The following is a 22,394-nucleotide window of genomic DNA, read 5'->3' on the forward strand; positions in this document are numbered from 1 at the left end:
AGAGAGAGAGAGGGAGGGAGGAAGGAAGGAGGAAAGGAAGGAAAGAAAAAAGAAGATAAAATAAAGTAAGATAAAATAAAGTTATTAAAATAAAAAATAAGTTTAAGAAAAAAAATTTTTTTAAAAAGAAGAAAAAAAAACGGACAGAACCCTAGGACACATGGTGGAAGCAAAGCTATACAGACAAAATCTACATGACGTTGCACCAGCCTGAGGCGCACAGTGCGTTCTCCCGGGGGAGTTGTTCCTGGATCTCGGGACCCTGTCAGTGGTGAGCTGCACAGGCTCCCCGGAAGGGGGTTGTGGTTAGTTACCTGTGCTCGCACACAGGCTTCTTGGTGGCGGCAGCAGCAGCAGCCTTAGCATCTCATGCCCGTCTCTGGGGTCCGCGCTTTTAGCCGCGGCTTGGGCCCGTCTCTGGAGCTCCTTTAAGCAGCACTCTTAATCCCCTCTCCTCGCGCACCAGGAAACACCGGGGGAAGGAAAAGTCTTTTGCATCTTCGGCAGGTCCAGACTTTTCCCCGGACTCCCTCCCGGCTAGCGGTGTTGCACTAACACCCTGCAGGCTGTGTTCACGCCGCCAACCCCAGGCCTCTCTCCCTGCGCTCCCCAGGACTCTCCCTGCGCTCCAGCTGAAGCCTGAGCCTCAGCTCCCAGCCCCCGCCCGCCCCGGCGGGTGAGCAGACAAGCCTCTCGGGCTGGTGAGTGCCGGTCCGCAGCGATCCTCTGTGCGGGAATCTCTTCGCTTTGCCCTCCGCACCCCTGTTGCTGCGCTCTCCTCCACGGCTCTGCATCTTTCTCCCTCCACCACCCACAGTCTCTGCCCGCAAAGGGGCTTCCTAGTGTGGGGGAACCTTTCCTCCTTCACAGCTCCCTCCCACTGGTGCTGGTCCCGTCCCTATTCTTTTGTCTCTGTTTATTCATTTTTCTTTTGCCCTACCCAGGTACGTGGGGGTTTCTTGCCTTTTGGGAGGTCTGAGGTCTTCTGCCAGTGTTCAGTAGGTGTTCTGTAGGAGTTGTTCCACGTGTAGATGTATTTCTGGTGTATCTGTGGGGAGGAAGGTGATCTTCCGCCGTCTTCTCCATGTCCCCTTGGAGTTTTTAATCTTGCTATTTATTGCCCTCTAAACTCTTACTCATGGTGAATTGTTTCCGTGTATGCTCTGTAATACTGAATTGTGAGTTCAGCATCACTGGGTTTTTATATGTGGTTATCCTGTGTAGCCTGAATTAAGGTGCATCAATCAGAAAGTAATTCTTTTTCTTTTGCCAAGCAACCCCAAAATACTTTTCATTCTCACCTTAAATTCACAGGATTCTGAGACACAGTAGTGTAAATTTGAATCCCCAGCCAAAGAGAAGCCAGGTCTGTGGTAACGACTTTCCAGGAATGACTTTTATTCTTTGTACCCAAAGCCTAAGCTAAGCTAAGCACTGGAGGGTGGATTTGTTCCGCCCTAGTTTATTCTTTTATTGAGGGTGCCTCTCTTTAAGAGGTTGTGGCTATGTGTGTGGATTTCAATCCAACTCCTCACCTTGCAGGGACTTAGGACTTTACCTCCAGCCCTTGTGTGACCTTTAAAACCCAAGCACTGTGGTTCCAGGGACCAGAAACTGTCTTTGCTCTCAGGCAGTCACAGCATTAATCACACATCATGCTCATCTTTTATTTCCTCTGTTCATGGCCCCTGGAGATTACTCTCACTATACAATCTTTAAAGTTAGCCATATATTTCAAAGGGTATTTACCATGTTTTATCCAGCATTCTTTTTTATTTTTTTTGGCTGGTTGAGTCTTCGTTGCTGCGCATGGGCTTTCTCTAGTTATGGTGTGCAGGGGCTACCCTTCGTTGTGGTGCATGGGCTTCTCACTGCGGTGGCTTCTCTTATTGCGGAGTACAGGCTCTAGGTGTGTGGACTCAGTAGCTATGGCTTGTGGGATCTAGAGTGCAGGCTCAGTAGTTGTGGTGTATGGGCTTAGTTGCTCTGCGGCATGTGGGATCTTCCTGGACCAGGGCTCGAACCTGTGTCCCCTGCATTGGCAGGCAGTTTCTTAACCACTGTGCCACCAGGGAAGTCCCTATCGAGCATTCTTCACAGTTTCGTAACTAAGGCTTTCAGGCTAATTGTCTGCCAAAATTACTGAGAATGGAAGTCTAGAATGATGCTTCACCCTACCCTATTCTACTATGTCAATTCTGTTTGTTTACATTGTCATCAAAACAGAACATATTCCAGCCATAATCTGTGTAGTCACTTTAGAACATTACTTCATCATCTGGATCCACCAGATGTTTTGTTTTCCTCAAATTACATCACAATATTATGGGCACCATTTTATAAATAAGGAATTTTAAGCATATCAGCTTAAGGTCACATGGCCAAGACCAGGACCAGAGTCTGAATCTTTAAAATGTCAGCTTTGGGATATTTCTCTAAGAGTTAACAGGAGATGTGGGGAAGATGAAGGTCTAAGGGAACACTTAATAAGTACCTCCTATGTGCTAGCACTGTAAGAGAGAGAGTAGTTGTATAAGACAAGGTCTTATTACCCATTTTAAAAGATAGGGGAATTAAAGCTCAGAAAGGCTAAATAATTTCCTTAAGGTCATTGTGCAGTATTAGAGCTGAATTCATAGAACTGACTAGAAAAATCCATTTTCTACCCTCTACCCCAGGGGTCAACAAACTTAAAAAGCTAGATAGTAAATATTTTAGGATTTGCAGGCCATGTATTCTATAGTCTCTCTTGTAACCATTCAACTTTAGAGTTGTAGTGTGAAAGCAGCCACTTAAAAACATAAACAAGTGAGCATGGCTGTGATCCCATAAAACTTTATTTAAGGACATTGAAAAATCTGAGGTTCATATAATTTTCACACATCACTAAATATTATTCTTCTGATTTTTTTCAACCATATAAAAATATAAAATGCATTCTCAGTTCACAGGCCATATAAAAACAGGCAGCAGGCTGGCTTTGACCCATGGGCAAATGGTTTGTCAACCCCTGCTCTATGCCATACCACCTTCTGAGAAGTGAGGTTCTCCAATGCCTTTGTTTCAAACATTGCTTTACTGGGTTAGGGAAGACATGGGAAAAAGAGAATAGAACAGGTTCTTTTTTGGGCCTTGGATGACCAAGGGAGCTGTTGCTGTACAACCTCCTCAAATTGTGTGGTAGCAGTATGCAGTTGTTTTAATGTCTTGTTCCAATGTTAAATGTCTTTTTTCATGTCTATCTTAGACTGTCTTCAAAATTATAAGCTCATTTAGGAAACATGACTATTTTCTTATTTTAAAATTTCCTTTGATGTTTAATAGTCTATGTACAGTTGGTGCTCAGTAAGTATTAACTGATAAATATTAGAAGATGCCAAATACTACCCTATTTCATTCACAGTCTATTAAATAATCGATGGACCCAATATATAACCATTTCAGTGACATGAAAAATATACCAGTCAGGCTATATGTATGATTTAACATAACGTATGATTTAGCTTTTAATCCAGTATAAGGGACAATTATAAAAATATTTCTTGGCCCTACCGTTTGGGTTCTAATATTTAAAGTATTCAAATATAAATACTGCGTGACATTCCTTTCTCCCCTAGAACCACTCTGGCGATCTGGATGGTGGCCATTACACTGCTTTCTGCAAAAACTCAGTGACTCACGCCTGGTATAACTTTGATGACACACGAGTCAGAGAGATTCCAGATACTTCAGTTCAAACCGCTACAGCATATCTCCTGTTCTATAGCTGCCAGCCCTTTTCTATACCTATACAAAAACACAAGAGCTAGGAAAATGGTGTTTGTTTCCTGAAAATTGCAAAACTAGCAATTAGAACCTAGTACTTAAGTTTTGCTTTGTCATTAAAACTCTTGCAACTTACTTGCGTCACTGACATTTTTAAGTCTTTCTGGCATGTTACGCAACCTTCACAAGGTAAGTCTATAAAAAGATGGGTCCTGGCCCACTAAAAAAGGCAGCATGAAAATGATGCAATGCTAACGAATGAGGACCTTCAAAGCAATCAGATTATAAGTATTATGTTCAGGTTTCAAAGTACAGTGTTTATTAGTGTGTATTTTTATCATAAACTATCATAATAATTATATATATCCAACAAATTATTTTCCAAAGATACTTCATGGAGCTAAACCAAAATAACTTTTGTTCAAGTGGCTCTGTGAGGTTAGGAATGTGATTTGAAAATATTTAATTGTTCAGATAATTTAGGCAAGAAACTATAATCTCTCAGACTAATTGTAGAACATGAAACGTTGTCAGTTTCACAATTCAGCACCTTCCTTTCATCTTCTTCCTGAGTGTCCACTAATGGTGACATCTTTCAGAAGCACCTTTAGAATCTTGTTTTTATATTTATATATTGACTTTACCTATAACAACTAAGTCCCTGAGGTAAATGATAAATTCTAAGCTCCTCTATCCCTTTTAATACATCACTTTGTAAAGATGTGGTTTATAATGCAGTTCACTTTGCAGTCATGTCTGACTCATCTCTTTTTATCTTAATTCTAAGAATTCTACTACTCTTAATAGAATGAGTCTGGGCATTAAGTTATTTATATTTTACTCTGACTCCCAACTCTGAGAGCATCATAAGTGCTATGTGCAGTTCAGGGTCAAGGTAAAGGATGAGTGGAATCAAGTGATGCAAAGGAATGTGTACTAAATTTTAAGTCATTGTAGTGGTATAGAGAGTGTATGTATAAAGTCTGTAATTCTACTGTTCTATGTTTAATAATATAAAATTAAAGACAGAACACTTAAAGGGTTTTAAATTATTTTTCTCAATAAGATTTTAATGTAGGTGTAAATGAAAATTGTCATTTAAAAAATTAAAGAAAAGTTTCCATTTATTTTTTTAGAATAAAGATTTAGTGCACAAATACAGCCCAAAGCCAACAGAAAAATAGCTTTGCCCTGTCATTTCCCTAAGAAAGCACTGCAATTACTCAGAATAGGCCAAAAAGAAAGAAAAAAAAAAGCAATCCTCTGAGTTCTAGGCTTCACAAAAGGACCACATATTATACTATGTACATCGATTTGATGTGCAATAAATATACACACATACATTCCTGTCTGTTTTACATCATTCTAGAGTATTCTAGAGTATTCTAGAGTATTCATAGATGAAGCTGGGATTTAGAAATGTGAAAAGGCCATAACAGTAAAAACGAAAACAAAGGATACAATGGTTTTTAGACCAGTAGAATAATTATGCTTAGCTAATTATTTTAACTTTGGAGCAAACTAAAAAAGTTGTTTTGAAATAAATGGTACCTGTAAGGAATGCTTACTGCAATACTTGTTAAATGTTCTTGGTCAGTTTTTTGATAATAGCACTGACCTGAAGTATATGGTATAGTAACACAACTCTCACTGTCCTAGAATTCCTTTAAATGGCCAGCTATAGCTATCCAGAATCTTTAAGCATTTCAAGAATTGTGTTGCTCAGCCTGTTTGTTAAAAGATAACTAGCTTATAACCTACTTCTCCTTATGTGGCTACATCAGTTACTCGTGGTCCCAATGACGTATAAAAGAGGATATAAGCTGCTGAAGATTTCACAGAAGAAACGGAAATATCAGAAACTTCATGATCATCAAATTTAAACCACCGCTGTCTTGCTGCATTTTTACAATAGGCAGTGTAGTGGCCTCCATCCAGCCCACCATAGTGATTCTGTGCCAAACAAGACAGAAAATCAAATCAAATTGAATTATTTAAAATATGTCAATAATTTCAAAGACTTATGTTGTTCTTACTTTCCTATGAGGTAAGGAACCACTTGAAACTGGGTTTTTTCGTTTGCTTCGAAAGAAAATGTGTTTAGTTTAATGAGATACTTACCGAAACAGAAAACAAGTTATATTTCCTCAAATTGTTCTTTGGACCAATAACATACTGTGACAAGTCAAGATTTTCTAATGGGAAGTCCACAGATGTCTGTAATTTTTGCTTCCATCTGCCATCATAGGAAAAACTGTAGAGCATAACATTACAGCAATTACACTGACAGACCAAAGACATCAGAATGAACCCTAATTCATTCATTAACAATCCAGATTTTTAGACAGGACCATAAAATCCATTTCAAACACACAATCAGAATTTTAATAGTGGAGGGACCTGTTAAAGACACCTGGTTTCAGACTTCCCTGGTGGTCCAGAGGTTAAGACTCGGCGCTTCCAATGTACGGGGCGTGGGATCGATCCCTGGTTGGGGAACTAAGATCCCACATGCTGCATGGTGCAGCCAAAAAAGAAAAAGAAAAAAGAGAAAAAAAGAAGAAAAAGATAACGTAAGTCCCCTACATACGAATCTTCAAATTGTGAACTTCCAAAGACGTGAATGTGCCCGTGTATGCCAGCTGTTGTACTGTATGTACTACTATACTTTTCAAGGTACTATACTGTAAGATTAAAAATATTTTATTTTTTTTGTGGTACGCGGGCCTCTCACTGTTGTGGCCTCGCCCGTTGCAGAGCACAGGCTCCGGACGTGCAGGCTCCGCGGTATGTGGGATCTTCCCGGACCAGGGCACGAACCCGTGTCCCCTGCATCGGCAGGCGGACTCAACCACCGCGCCCCCAGGAAAGCCCCGTTTTATTTTTTGTGTTTGTTTTTTATGTATTATTTGTGTGAAAAGTATTATAAACCTATTACAGTACACCTATTACTATATAGTGGAGTTAGTTGGGTACCTAGGCTAACTTTGTTGGACTTACAAATGAATTGGACTTACAAATGCACTCTCAGAACAGAACTCGTTCGTATATAGGGGACTTGCTGTACTTGGTTTCATTTGTTTTACAAATGAAGAAACTGTCGTCCACAGATATTAACACATTATTGACCAGAGACGTATTAATACGTCTTTTGTTACCCGAACGTATTGACTGTAGGCATTTCAATATCCATTTACATAACAAATCGCCAGCCGCAGGCGTTAGTTTCTGCAAAAATCCCCCATCAATAATGAGTTAAATGTCTAACCACAGGTCAAACAGCTAGAGTGGCAGAGGTAGGGCCATACCTTGGTCCCTTAATCCCTAGACCAGCTAATAAAGCTATTAGATTAGTCTTCTACAAAGGTAAAAAGTTATGAAAACCCCCATTTATAATGCTAATCACCACAAAAGTACAGAGGAATGACAGAGGAGAGCTGGTCTAGATTTAAGCTTGTACTTTTGGGGACGCTAGAGCTGGTAATTGCAAGCACATAAATTAGTGACTGAAATAATGGCATTCCATTATCCTGACATATTCTGCTTCTTTAAACACCAAAATACTGGTTATTTCAGAATTATTTTTAAAAAAATGAACTCTGAACCATTTATACTTTTAGATATTCTCCAAGAGTAATACACAGCATTAAAAATTTTAACAGAACAAATGTGTAATCATTTATAGAATGTTTATACCTCCACAATCTGCAAGAAGCAGAAAAGGACAACTGATATAAGCTTTTGTTAGAAAATTTACACAAGAGGAATTTGAATATATCAATGTGGAAATTAACATAAATAACTGCCTAAGAATCTCCAATAATATAAGATGAAACAAAAAATTAAAAAGAAATGCTTTCTTTGAAACAAAAATTAGAGCTCTCAATAAACAGATGAAACTTCCTTTTAAAGTTTTTCCAAAAACTGACTTAAAGTTATCACTCCACAGATGGATACATAAAGACAAAGAATCAGAGCAAAAGACCTGGCACATGTTTTACAACTCTCTCGCCATTATTCTTCTACTGCTATAGGTCCAGATCTTTTTCACTGGCTGGAAAAATATGGGCAAAAATACGTCTGCACTCTACAATGGCATCCTTAATGTTTTATCTTTAAAAATTATACTTTAAAAAAACTCATATATTTCATTTTCAGCACAGTATTTTTTGTTATGTTTACTATATTGTTTGAATGATAAATTTTATCTAATAGTGTGTTAGTTATATTGTATAACATTATTTTTATACATTTTCACTGAATGCTTTGTAATGATTTAAAATTTTCATATTTGAAATGCAATAATTTAGTTTCACTGATTTTATTTTTAAAATTTTATATTGGATTATCATTGATTAACAACGTGTGTTAGTTTTGGGTGTACAGCAGAGTGATTCAGTTACACATATACATGTATCTATCCTTTTTCAAATTCTTTTCCCGTTTAGGTTATTATGGAATATATGGAATATTGAGCAGAGTTCCCTGTGCTATACAGTCGGTCCTTACTCATTATCTATTTTATTTATTTTTTATTTTTAATTTTTTTGGCTGTGCTGTGTGGCTTGTAGGATCTTAATTCCCCGACCAGGGACTGAACCCACACCCTTGGCAGTGAAAGTGCAGAGTCCTAACCACTGGGCAACCAGGGAATTCTCTTGGTTATCCATTTTAAATATAGCAGTGTGTACATGTTAATTTCAAACTCCCAATCTATCCCTCCCCGCTAGTTCCACAGATTTTTAAAAACAGAATTATATGAAAGAGTGATGCTGTCACTTTGCCCTGTTATTACAAACACTAAGGTGAACTAGAATCTCATCATTTCTGCCTAGTTTCCCTAGAGATACCCTAAGCAGATGATCTTCCTTTGTTATACATCCTAAGCAGGTAGTAAAACAAAGTGTTTAGAATAAAAGACTTAGAAGTCCTTCATCTAAAAAGTACTAAACACTAAGAAAAATGTGTCCCTTTTACCGTTTCAGATGCACTAAAAGTACAGGTGGCAACTTCCAGATTTCTATCTTTTTTAGCGAATCCCGTCGAGTTCTGCAATGACTGCAGTAAAACCTGTTGTTATCTGTGAGTTTTTCTTCTTTGGAAAATAATCTAAGGCAATCCTGGAGGCAAAAACAAGTAGTAGATACTTGTTAATATTTTCAACACAGTATTCCTGAGCATCTATTCAATAAGTTACTCTGCCAGGCATGAGGAATACAACAGTAAACTATTACAAAACAGTTCCTGCCCCCACAAAGTTTATGATCTAGTGAGGGATGCAGACCCAGATGGGAGCTGACAGTGACAAAGAGTGTGGCGAGTGGTGGTGCTGCCAATGGTGGAGGGAAGAAGTCCTGCATGCCCTGAGAGCACTGAGGAACTTCTACCTGGTGGCTCGGAAGTTCTGACTAACAGGAAGCCAACACTAAAGGGTGTCAACAAGCTCTCTAAATCACACCGCTGTTGTCTGCAAAACATATTTATTTGATATACCCATGTAGAGCAAATTCCTATAAAACTGTACCTAAATTAAAGTCAACATACAATTTTCCAAATTAACTTTTAAAACTTCTTCAATAAATACAAACTTTAAAAAAAATTATTAACTCTAAAAGAATATTTTATAGGAAAATATCTTTTAAAAAGGAAAATTTCTTTTTAAAAATGCTGGTTTTTTCCTAATCTACAGAGGCCTAATTAAAACAAAATTTTTGTTTAAGTTTTAACCTGTAAAATGTTTACGGGGCAAACAAGAGAAATAAATTACTGAATAAAGTACACCTCTATGTGCATATGAACAGAATTTTTCTTCAACAAATCATTTTCTCTCAATCCTAAACTTACCTGTAATGTACATTTACTTGTAGATGCTAGTGGTAGAGACAGATACATGAAAGCCTCAAATGTCCTAGACTTTTTGTGGCAGGTGAGGCACTGTACTGTGGATTTGAACTGACCCTGAAAAAGGGCAACAATGATAGATTCATTGAGCTGCTTGTGCTTCTGCCAAGCGTGTTCTGCAGCTTTAAAGTCATCGAGATGATCGTTATTTTCTTCTTTATGTCTCTTCCGATTATCAGCCTGGAAATAAAATTTAGACTCTATTATTAATATCTCAAAGTCAACATTTAAATATAAAATTGAAAGAGTATATTAAATACAAACACTCTGCAGATTTAGAAACACTTCTTGTTCTTTTCAGAAAGGAATTCTAATCTCATCAAGTGCTACAAAAATATTCTAGCCAAGAAAACCTCCTAAAATACCAAAACCCACTTTATCAAAAGATGTAACTTGTTGCAATTGCTCAACAAATTTTTTTTTTTTTTGCGGTACGCGGGCCTCTCGCTGTTGTGGCCTCTCCCATTGCGGGGCACAGGCTCCGGACGCGCAGGCTCAGCGGCCATGGCTCACGGGCCCAGCCGCTCCGCGGCACGTGGGATCCTCCCAGACCGGGGCACGAACCCGCGTCCCCTGCATCGGCAGGCGGACTCTCAACCACTGCGCCACCAGGGAAGCCCAACAAATTTTTATTTAAAGAGCTGAAAAGTCTGGTTTTGAAAAGACATCCCACATATAGCTGGGAGTTAGGGCTACAACTAGACAGATGTTATTTTGCTGTCCTAGTCTCATGGATGGATACATTCTATCTATCTATATCTATCTATCTATCTACCTACCTACCTACCTTCACACACATATACACATATAGACACACACAACATACATATATTCACACACATACATATACATATATAAGTGTGTGTCTCTATTTGTGTATGTCTGTGGTTGCTGGTAAGAACGGTGACCCCAAAGGTATCTGAAAGAGGACAGCTTGGTGCTAAAAAGAAGCCACAGTACACAGACAAAGATGCCTCAGTAATAACTTTTCACATGAATCATTTGGTCATGTGGGTCACAAACACAGCATCTCTGACAACTATTTTTACAAATTTACAACATTTACACACTTCTTGCAGTAATACAACCTGTTAACATTTTCGTAAGTAAATACAAATTGCATATACTTCCTTTCAAATATTAGACCTATCAGTTATATTTGTTTTAAACTTCCATGCCATAGTACAGAGTCACTAGGTTTCAATAAATTAGCACTGAACAATCACCAACTATAATTTTAAATTGCTATAAAAATGAGTACAATGTTAAGCAACCCTAAGGGGCCTGTGCAACTTAGAAAAATTTCTTACTTTATTAAGATCTTCATGGAGACCATCCATTAGGAACAGAAGCAGTTCTTGTGAATCTTGCTGGCTGTATCCTGCAAACTGGTCATTGATCTTCCCAATAGTGATTTTAAAGTCTTTCGGACTGATATACCTGTACTGTCCTGTCCACAGGGCTTTCATGATTATGCCAAATTCTTCCGCCACTTCACCTTTATGCCCCAACAAATTTGACCTTTGCAAATAAAATTAAAGTTACAAAAAAGCAATACAGGAATTATAAAAAGCCAAGGTACAGTGGGTTCTTGACATCAACATACTGTAATATGTGACCCTACACTACACTAAAATACTTATTCACAGGTTTATTACCAAATACCTATCTGAATCTTTGATTACACCCCTCCAACTTGCTTCCTTTTGGCTGCCAGCCCTGTACGGTCTCCTATTCCTTATCAACAGGCTACAGTTTATGACAGTGTGGTTCCACCTTCTTGTACTGTTCCTTTCCTGTCTGTCCTTTACCAATCAGAGGAGGCTTTTCTCTACACTGTTCTTTTTTTTTTTAAACATCTTTATTGGAGTACAATTGCTTTACAATGGTGTGTTAGTTTCTGCTGTATAACAAAGTGAATCAGCTATACGTATGCATATAACCCCCTCTTGCGTCTCCCTCCCACCCTACCTATCTCACCCCTCTAGGTGGTCACAAAGCACCAAGCTGATCTCCCGGTGCTATGCTGCTGCTTTCCACTAGCTATCTATTTACATTTGGTAGTGTATATATGTCCATGCCGCTCTCTCACTTCATCCCAGCTTACCCTTCCCCCTCCCTGTGTCCTCAAGTCCATTCTCTGCATCTGTGTCTTTATTCCCGTCTTACCCCTAGGTTCTTCAGAACCATTTTTTTTTTTTTTAGATTCCATATATATGTGTTAGCATACAGTATTTGTTTTTCTGACTTACTTCGCTCTGTATGACAGTCTCTAGGTCTATCCACCTCACTACAAATAACTCAATTTCGTTTCTTTTTATGGCTGAGTAATATTCCACTGTATACATGTGCCACATCTTCTTTATCCATTCATCTGTCAATGGACACTTAGGTTGCTTCCATGTCCTGGCAATTTCTACACTGTTCTTAAGAATATTTTCCTCTTTCCTAATTTGACATCTCTGGAACTGGCTGGTAAGGAAGCGTGGTTAGATCACCCTTTTAATACTGTACTGCAAAAAGTATGATATTTCTTTACCTATTAATATCATCCTGATAACAGTTGCGGTTGAAATAATCAGCCAGATGTGGAGTATTACATAGGCACTGCAGTATTGAGTTCATGTAACAAGTATTTCCTAAATTACGAAGTCCGGTGAGAGCTGGTCCAGATCCTCCAAAAACAGGATTGAGGTTCCGAATTTGAGAAGCAGAAAGCCTTGTGATCTCAGTTTTAGGGTAGCTTGTTGGCCTAAGGAAGAAAAAAGTGTACAAGATACTTTAAAATGCACAGCACCTGAAATGAAGGTTCACACTACAAAGGGCAGTAAACTCCAGCATCTGTACCAGTGTATTCAGTAATCTTGCAAATAGTTATTAAGTTAGCTCATAAGGTAATGGGTCTTACAGGACATTTAGTATCTAGGTTAACACTGGTTATATTCTGTGACCCTCCCATGAAACCAACACCTTTAACCTCTTATGTGAGTCCATGGTTTTTTACAGATACCCTGAGATAGATTCTCTGGCTTCTCATGAACAGGTAGTGTCTTCTAGTAGAGAAGGCTCTTTCAAACTTCTTTAAATGATCCCAGGAAATTTAGCATTACCAAATGTTGTATTCAACCAGAATGCCAAACAAGGAATCAAAAAAAAAAAAAAGTGTATGTGTGTATATATATATGTGGTACTGTGGAGTATATTATCAAGCAGGCAGAGGTTATTTGGGTACTATAACCTAAAGTCTAGAGCTGTGCTGACAAATATGGTAGTAGCCACTAGCCACAGGTGGCTATATAAATTTAAGATAAAATTTAAAATTTAGCTTTTTAGTTACATTAGCCACAATTCAAAATAGCCACTACCATACTGGACAGCACAGATACAGAACATTTCTATCAACATGTCTATTGGACAGCACTAGACTAGAGAATGCCTCCAAGACTTTTGTTACTTAGTGTATTTGATGTATATGTGGAACTTCTAGAACTGCTACAGCATTAAGAAAACTCCTAATTGATAAGTCTTTCTTTTATTATTGATCCTAAGTATATTTCCACCTCTGAAAGGAATACTGAGAACAGATTATATTTCAACCACCTTTTCTTCACACATGGCTCAGGTATATGCACTCATGTGCTATTTCTCTGTTCAACACAGATAAAAAAATACATGAACTGCATATGCTGTAGTTTTTAAAACTGTCAAATTAACAAACTTTCATAAGAATGATAATTCAAGAAGGAATTACACCTCACCAGCTTTAATAGTGAGCCCTAAAATCTATAACTAGATTCACCAATTTTACAAAATCTCCTCCAGGTAAGTCCTACCTGGCAGGGAAGGTTCTCATGAGGAAAATATATTAACTACTTTTTGCGGAGGTGATTCTGAAGAGGCCAAAAAGACAGCCTAGTTAGAATTCCTTAGCAATTAAGAGACTGTATTTAATAAATAGAAAAATCCATTTATTTTCACTTCCATCTGTCCTACATCCCCCAAAATTAATGATCAGAAGTGGTAAATAGAAGCTGATACACACTATAATGCTCATTATTTTAATACTATGTAAGTTTACTCCCACATTACTGGCTGAGTTAAAAAAAAAAAGTTTGGAATTTAAGAGCTGCAACAAGACATACTCAATAATTCCATAAATTATGGTCCTCAAAAGGAGATTTAGGGATCACAGGAAGTTTATACAACACGTCTAGGCAGTCTATGGCACACTGCCTTAAAACTTAACAAGGTGTATACTTTTATATCTACATTATTACGTATGATAATCCTCTGTGATATATTTAAGTTAGCACTTGGGAGAAAAACCAAGGACATTTAATCCATTTATTTCTTTTTTCCTCTTTAGTAAATAAAGGCTGGGACAGCCATCCACAGAATTTTCTGACGCCCTGATATTAATAAACTGATATGCTTAGAGTAGAAGTTTTCAAATACAGCAGATGATTCTGTTTCTAGGAGTTAGGATAAACTTACTTGGTTTCCCGATTAACTGTTGGAGTTACTGCTGGTCTCCTCTTCTCTTCCTCTTGAATGGCTTGGGTTATATCTGGGGAGGAGTAGGAGCGCTTCAGCTTGGACGGTTCTCTATCCCGCTCGGCAGGAATCTGTGGCTTGGCTTTATGAGTTGGAGGGGTGGAAGGAGGTGCTGATGAAGGAGCCATTTCCGGTGGATACATATGAACAGTGTTGGTGGGCGAATGATAGTAACGAAAAGTTCCAGTGATAGGGTCAAGAAACTTACATGGGGAAAAAAAAAAAGGTCAAAAAATGATGAACATCAAGTGAACAACAACAAAAATATCACTCAAAAGTATTTCACTGATGAATTTACTTCTGGATTAAAATTATTTGAATAAAATGGTGATAATCACTTCTATAATTAAACTTTCAAACAACTTTAGGTTTTAAAGTGATACACTGTTTCTCAGTGACAAACGCCAGGATGTTCATATACTGTAGCCATCATCCCAGATTGGATACTGAAAAATCTAACCCTGCTGTAATTAGGGAAATGAGTTATGTCCTTTATAATGAAGAAACAGAATCCACTCTGCATTAGAGAAGATGCAGAATAAACAAATACATGTTTTGTTTTTTAAAAAAACAGTGACCATGTAATTTATTTCTGTGCTAATTTTGAATTTTACCTTGGCCCAGCCTGAAGGCAGTCCTGGTACGATCCTCCCCATTTCTTCACTTCGTGCTCTTGTCAAAGGCTCTCGAGACTAAAGAAAAAAAACAAAAAAGTAAAAGTTTTTTAAATTACATTTTGCCATATACAAACTTAAGCTACTTGTACCAAAGAACCAAAAAGCCTTGTGTTGCTGCCCTTAATATTTTTTAAAACAAGTTCAAAGATGAAGAACTATACATGTTTTCTTTCTTTTTTTAAATAGATCTTTATTGGAGTATAATTGCTTCACAACACTGTGTTAGTTTCTGTTGCACAACAAAGTGAATCAGCCATATGCATACACATGTCCACATATCCCCCCTCCCATTCTCCCTATCCCACCCCTCTAGGTCATCCCAAAGCACCAAGCCAATCTCCCTGTGCTATATTGCTGCTTCCCACCACCCAACTATTTTACATTTGGTAGTGCATATATGTCGATGCTACTTTCACTTCGCCCCAGCTTCCCCCTCCCACCCCAAGTCCACAAGTCCATTCTCTATGTCTACCTCTTTATTCCTGCCCTGCAACTAGGTTCATCAGTACCATTTTTTCTTTTTTTAGATTCCATATATATGCATTAGATTACAGTATTTGTTTTTCTCTTTCTGACTTACTTCACTCCGTATGACAGACTCTAGGTCCATCCACCTCACTACAAATAACTCGATTTCATTTCTTTTTATGGCTGAGTAATATTCCATTTATATATGTTTTTTTAAAGTCCTAAAATTATCACAGCAAGGGGAAGGAGTGTGTGTGCACAAGCCTATAATAAAGGTGACTTTTAAAAGTTTCACTAAAAAAACAGAAACACAGGCTTCCCTGGTGGCACAGTGGTTAAGAATCCACCTGCCAATGCAGGGGACACAGATGCGAGCCCTGGTCCGGGAAGATCCCACATGTTGCAGAGCAACTAAGCTTGTGTGCCACAACTGTTGAGCCTGAGCTCTAGAGCCCGTGAGCCACAACTAGTGAGTCATGTGCCACAACTACTGAAGCCTGCGTGCCCTAGAGCCTGTGCTCCGCAACAAGAGAAGCCACTGCAATGAGAAGCCCGCCCACCACAATGAAGAGTAGCTCCTGCTCTCTGCAACTTGAGAAAGCCCGTGCACAGCAACGAAGACCCAATGCAGCCAAAAAGAAAAAAATAAATTTATAAAAGAAGAAAAGAAAAAATAATAAATTGGACTTCATCAAAAAAAAACCCCAAAACAAAAAAAAAAACAGAAAGACAATTTCACTTCTAGGTGTCAACACAAAAGAAATGAAAATACATTCCCATACAAAGACACTTAGATGCAAATGTTAATAGCAGCATTATTGGTAACAGCCCCAAAGCAGAAGCAATCCAATGTCCATCAAATGTGGTATATCCATACAATGGAATACTACTCAGCAACAAAAGGAATAAACTACTGATACGTGGTACAATATAGATGAATGTCAAAAAATTACGGTAGGTGAAAGAAATATACAAAAGACTATATATATATTATTTGTATGAAATGCCTAGAAGAGGTAAATCTGTGGAGACAAAGATTAGATTCATGGTTGCCTGGAATGGGGAGTGACTATAGCTGGGCACAGAGATCTTTTTGGTGTGATGGAAATGTCCTAAAATTGGATTGCATTAAAACTGTTTCACAACTCTGAACTGAAATCACTGAACTGTACATTAAAAATGGATTACTTTTATGGTATTCAAATTATACCTCAAAAAAACTCTTAAATAAAAACAAAGGCAAAGACATCTTATAAAAGGCCTAAATATTTTAAAAATTGTGATGAAATATAACATTTACCATCTTGAACATTTTTAAGTGTATAGGTAAGTGGCATTAAGTATATCAATGTTGTGCAACCACTCTCCAGAACTCTCTTCATCTTGCAAAACTAAAACTCTGTACCCATTTAAACAACTCCGAACTTCTCCCAACCCCCAGGTCCCTGGCAACCACCACTCTACTTCCTGTCTCTATGAATTTAACCATTCTAGGTACCCTATATAAATGGAATCAAAGAACATTTGTCCTCTGGTGACTGGTTTATTTCACTTAGTGTAATGTCATCAAGGTTCATCCATGTCAGAATTTCTTTTTTAAAAGCTGAATAATATTCCATTATATGTACATACCACATTTTTTATAGATTCATCTGTCAGTGTATACTTGAGTTACTTCCATCCTTTGGCCATTATGAATAATACTCTATGAACATGGGTGTATAAATTTCTCTTTGAGAGTCTGCTTTCAATTCTTTTGGGTATATAACCAGAAGTAGAATTGCTAGATCATACAATAAGGCCTAAGTATCTTTTAATTTCATAAAATGAATAGAACACATCATCATACTTTAAATAGGAAGATAAGGATCTATTCCCTTTAGCATATAAGTGGATCCATCATGCAAAAACAAGCAAAAAATGCTACCAAAGATAGCAAAGATTCCCTCAGAGAGAAGATCTTAAGATGGAGGAGGATGATATGGTCGAGATAACCACATGGTTATAATCCATGTTTTCTTTTCCTATCCAATGAACTGTTGCTTACTTTATTTCTTTCAGTGCCTTCTGTATTCTCTCTAAAAGTTCCAGTCTTTAGAATTCCACTTTCTGGTTGTCCTTTAATCTTAACAGGCTATAAAATTATTAAAATCAGAAGTGAAACAAACCTTTAACTTTTCCCCAACAAAAACCTACCTATCACTAGCTAATACAAGCAAATCCATCAGACTGCAAATGTAAAAAGAGAGAAAAAAAAATGAGGCTCTGAAAAGTTTATTTGATTTTATTGTCAAATTAGACACTTAAAATTAAAGGTGGCAGGGCCTATGTGGGATTTCCTAACTCCAAAGGTAAAGAACTAAGAAACTTTGATGAATCAGTGGTGGGGAAGAGATGTCAATCACAGTGGATTATGAAGCACTGATTCATAATACATGGCCAAGTATAACATGTTGGGTCATTAGTGTACACACACCATGGCTTCTTGTGAACATTATCCTTTTATTTAAATCTATTATGATTTTGGCTACCTTGAAAGTGGTAGTGATCTAAAATCATTAACGTATTAAACAGAATGAAGCGATTATAGAATTTCATACAGAGCAATATTCAGGAGTGCAAAATTCATTTTATATCCTCTTAGAACTTCTCATAGATGCTTTAAGAAATTCACTTTAATTTTATAGATTTTAAAAATAACTACAGTAAACACTTAAAAGTGTGATAACTTAAACAAAATTTATTCCAGAATAAATCACACATTTTGCCTACTTTTAAAAGGATCATACAATGAATGCAATCTTAACTTTTCCTTCAGTGTGTTACATTATAGGAAACATTAAAAAACTACATGTGATCACCTCAGGGCTATTTAGACTTGTATGCATATTTGGCACCTATACTAAGTGACCCCAGAAATATGAATGCTTTAAGTTCTTAAGACTACCTGCCTCTGGATAGAAGGTGGCTTTGGAATTTAACTGCATATGTGATTCACAGGCAACTTACTTAACCTCTAAGCTTCAATTTCATCTGTAAATTGAATTCCTCATAGAGTTATCATTAGGAGGAATAAGTAAGATTATGTATCAATAGTAGAAATACCTGGCATATACTAGCTACACAATGAATAATATTTAAATGGTAAGAGCTCCTAAGTTCTGATTCTTCTATGAATAAAGTTAGAGAATTTTAGAACATGAGCTTCATTTTCCTAACTTTGGATGTTTAGAAGGCTTTTGCATGGGACCTACATCTTTGATAATTAAAGTTACTAGGTTAAGTGTTCTGTGGATAAATGTGGCACTAATATGAATTGTTAATTTTGGTATATGCATAAACTGCTGCTTGAGAAGTATAGAAATTGATGTTCAATAAAGACAGTATTTCTCCTCCAATTAGAATTCATTTTCACACTACCAAAAATATATTTCCATTTATATGAAATGTAAAAAGGGCTATAGCTGTTCTTGCTATTATAAAAACTTATTTGTTAGAAGATGACATGATACTATACATAGAAAATCCTGAAGATGCCACCAAAAAACTACTAGAGGTCATCAATGAATTTGGTAAAGTTGCAGTATACAAAACTCATATACAGAAATCTGTTGCATTTGTATACACTAATAATGAACTACCAGAAAGAAATTAAGAAAACAATCCCATTTACAATTGCATCAAAAAGAATAAAATAGGGACTTCCCTGGTGGTCCAGTGATAAAGAATCCACCTTCCAATGCAGGGGATGTGGGTTTGATCCCTGGTCGGGGAACTAAGATCCCACATGCCGCAGGGCAACTAAGTCTGCGTGTCACAACTACTGAGCTCACACACCTCAACGAGAGAGCCTGCGTGGCACAAACTACAGAGCCCATGTGCTCTGGAGCCCACACACCACAACTAAAGAGCCCTCATGCCCTGGAGCCCACATGCCACAACTAGAGAGAAGAAGCCCACACCAAAACGAAGAGCCTGCGCTGCAACGAGAGATCCCACATGCTACAACTAATACCTGATGCAGCCAAAAAAAAATTTTTTTTAATAAAATAAATATTAAAAAAAGAATAAAATATATAGGAATAAATCTAACTAAGGAGGTAAAAGACCTGTACTTGGAAAACTATAAGACACTGATGAAAGATAATTGAGGATGACCCAAACAGATGAAAAGATAATACTGTGTTCATGGATTGGAAGAATTAATATTGTTAAAATGTCCATTCTACCCAAGGCAATCTACAGATTCAATGAAATCTCTATCAAAACACCAATGGTGCTCTCTATTGTCTTCTCTGCACTGGGAGCAGCTCTACTGCTATGGCCCTTCAGCCCCTGAAAATGTACATGTGTGCCAAGTTCGTCTCCATCCCCTCCTTGATCAGGAGAACCTCTCCACTAATAAGCCGATCTCTGTCTGCAGTGGTGCTGAAACGACTGGAGATGCTGACAGATGAGCGCCACAGCAGCTTGGCAGCCCCGAGTCCCCTGACCTCCTCACTTATTCCTAGTCACTGCTTCCAAACCAGTGCCATTTCGAGGGACACTGACACAGCAGACAAGTTCACTGGAGCTAGGGCTGCCACAGTAGGGGTGGCTGGCTCTGGGGCTGGAATTGGGACTGTGTTTGGGAGCTTCATCATTGGTTATGCCAGGAACCCTTCTCTGAAGCAACAGCTCTTCTCCTACACCATTCTGGGCTTTGCCTCTCGGAAGCCATGGGACTCTTTTGCCTGATGGTGGCCTTTCTCATCCTCTTCACCATGTGAAGGGGCTGTTTCCACCTCCCACAGTTCTTTCTCCCATGTCTTGTCTGCCCTGTATGTTCTTTTTCCTGTACCACCCCAGGCAGCCTGGGGAAAGGGGTTGGCTCAGGGTTTGACAGAAGGAAGACAAATAAATACCTTATTAATAAGAAAAAGATAAAAACAAAACAAAAAAGACACCAATGGCATTTTCCACAGAACTAGAACAAATAATCTAAAATGTTTACAGAAACACAAAAGACCCCAAATAGCCAAAGCAATCTTAGGAAAGAACAGAACTGGAGGAATCATGCTCCCTGACTTCAACTACAAACCTACAGTCATCAAACCAGTATGGTACTGGCACAAAAACAGCCACACAGATCAATGGAACAGAACAGAGAGGCCAGAAATGAACCCACACTTATATGGTCAAATTAATCTATGACAAGGGAGGAAGAATATACAATGGGGAAAAGACTACCTCTTCAATAAATGGTGTTGTTGATGGATCAGGTCTTTGAGATACATAAGGAAGCAAGTAATTTTTTTCCACACTTCTTTTTATTGGACGAAATAATTCAAAGTATGTATGCATTATAAAGTTCAGCATTCAAAGAGCACTGACATTTTATTAATATTAAAAATAAGCCAGGAGTCCCCTGGTGGTCCAATGGTCAGGACTCCACGCTTTCACTGCAGTGGCCCCGGGTGCAATCCCTGGTCGGGGAACTAAGATCCCGAAAGCTGTGTGAAGCAGCCCCCCAAAAAACAAAAACAAAACCAACCAACCAAACAAAAAAAAACAAGAGAGAAGATGTAAAACAAAAAAAAGAAACCCAAAAAACAAAACAAAAATGGTGCTGGAAAAACTGGACAGCTACATGAGAAGAATCAAACTAGACTATTCTCCTACAACATGCACAAAAATAAATCAACATGCACAAAAATAAATTCAAGATGGATTAAAGACTTAAATGTAAGACCTGAAACCATAAAACTTCTAGAAGAAAACACAGGCAGAACACTCTTTGACATTGGTCTTAGTAATATTTTTTTGCATATGTCTCCTCAGGCAAAGGAAACAAAAGCAAAAATAAACAAATTTTGACTATATCAAATTAAAAAGCTTTTGCACAGAGAAGGAAACTAACAACAAAATGAAAAGGCCACCTACTGAATGGGAGAAGATACTTGCAAATGATAATATCTGATAAGGGGTTAATATCCAAATTATACAAAGAACTCAGACAGCTCAACATCAAAGAAACAAAAAACCTGATTTAAAAATGGGCAGAGGATCTGAATAGACATTTTTCTGAAGAACACATACAGATGGCCAACAGGCACATGAAAAGATGCTCAACATCACCAGTCCTCAGGGAAATGCAAATCAAAACCACAATGAGATATTACCTCACACCTGTCAAAATGGCTATTATCAAAAAGACCACAAATAACAAGTATTGGCGAGAACGTGGAGAAAAAGGAGCCTTACTACAACACTGTTGGTGGGAATGTAAATTGGTACAGTCACTATGAAAAACAGTATGGAGATTCCTTAAAAACTGAAAAATAGAACTACCATATGATCCAGCAATTCCACTCCTGGTTATTTATCCAAAGAAACCAAAAACAGTAATTAGAAAAGATATATGTACCCCTATATTCATTGCAGCATTATTTATAATAGCCAAGATATGGAAGCAACCCAGGTGCCCATTAGTCAGCCATTAAAAAAAAAAAAAGAATGAAATCTTGCCACTTGTGACAACATGGATGGACCTAGAGGGTAGTATGCTAAGTGAAATAAGTCAGCCCCAAAAAGATAAAATATTGTATGATTTCGCTTACATGTAGAATCTAAAAGACAAATGAACAAACATAAAACAGAAACAGTTATAGATACAGAGAACAAACAGGTGGTTGCCATAGGGGAGGACAGTGTGGGGAGGAAAGAAATAGGTGAGGGAGATTAAGAGGTATAACCTTCAGTTGCAAAATAAATGTCACAGGGATGAAATATATACAGTGTGGGGAATATAGTCAATAGCTATGTATCCTTGTATGGTGACATATCATAACTAGACTTATTACGGTGATCATTTTGAAATGTATAGAAATACCAAATTGCTATGTTGTGTAACAGGAACTAACAGAGTGTTATAAATCATTTATACTTCAAAAACAAACAAACACATAGGAAAAAAGATCAGATTTGTGGTTATCGGAGGTAGGAGTAGGGGGAACTGGATGAAGGTTGTTGTAAGGTACAAATTTCCAG

The 22,394-nt window shown here is 37.8% G+C and overlaps 2 protein-coding genes and 1 pseudogene across 6 annotated transcripts in view; 2 read left to right on the forward strand and 1 right to left on the reverse strand.

Moving 5' to 3' along the window:
• USP50 (ubiquitin specific peptidase 50) overlaps positions 1-4,698 on the forward strand; it is a 26,931-nt gene extending 22,233 nt beyond the window's left edge. For both annotated transcript variants that reach the window (XM_024761877.1, XM_024761876.1), the window contains one exon: positions 3,618-4,698. In XM_024761877.1, the coding sequence (XP_024617645.1) occupies positions 3,618-3,809 (192 nt within the window). In that variant the 3' untranslated portion in view covers positions 3,810-4,698. The remainder of the gene's footprint in view (positions 1-3,617) is intronic.
• A 116-nt stretch (positions 4,699-4,814) lies between these two features.
• The window catches only part of USP8 (ubiquitin specific peptidase 8), a 98,921-nt gene continuing 81,341 nt past the window's right edge, over positions 4,815-22,394 (reverse strand). For all 4 annotated transcript variants that reach the window (XM_024761874.1, XM_024761872.1, XM_024761873.1 and 1 more), the window contains 8 exons: positions 14,835-14,912; positions 14,161-14,423; positions 12,206-12,418; positions 10,977-11,187; positions 9,610-9,846; positions 8,743-8,885; positions 5,887-6,019; positions 4,815-5,718 (listed from right to left, as the gene is read on the reverse strand). In XM_024761874.1, the coding sequence (XP_024617642.1) occupies positions 5,533-5,718; positions 5,887-6,019; positions 8,743-8,885; positions 9,610-9,846; positions 10,977-11,187; positions 12,206-12,418; positions 14,161-14,423; positions 14,835-14,912 (1,464 nt within the window). In that variant the 3' untranslated portion in view covers positions 4,815-5,532. The remainder of the gene's footprint in view (positions 5,719-5,886; positions 6,020-8,742; positions 8,886-9,609; positions 9,847-10,976; positions 11,188-12,205; positions 12,419-14,160; positions 14,424-14,834; positions 14,913-22,394) is intronic.
• On the forward strand, positions 19,707-20,102 carry LOC112411026 (ATP synthase F(0) complex subunit C2, mitochondrial pseudogene; annotated as a pseudogene).

Source organism: Neophocaena asiaeorientalis, unplaced genomic scaffold (assembly GCF_003031525.2).
Source record: "Neophocaena asiaeorientalis asiaeorientalis breed wild unplaced genomic scaffold, Neophocaena_asiaeorientalis_V1.1 scaffold111, whole genome shotgun sequence".
NCBI lineage: Eukaryota > Metazoa > Chordata > Mammalia > Artiodactyla > Phocoenidae > Neophocaena > Neophocaena asiaeorientalis.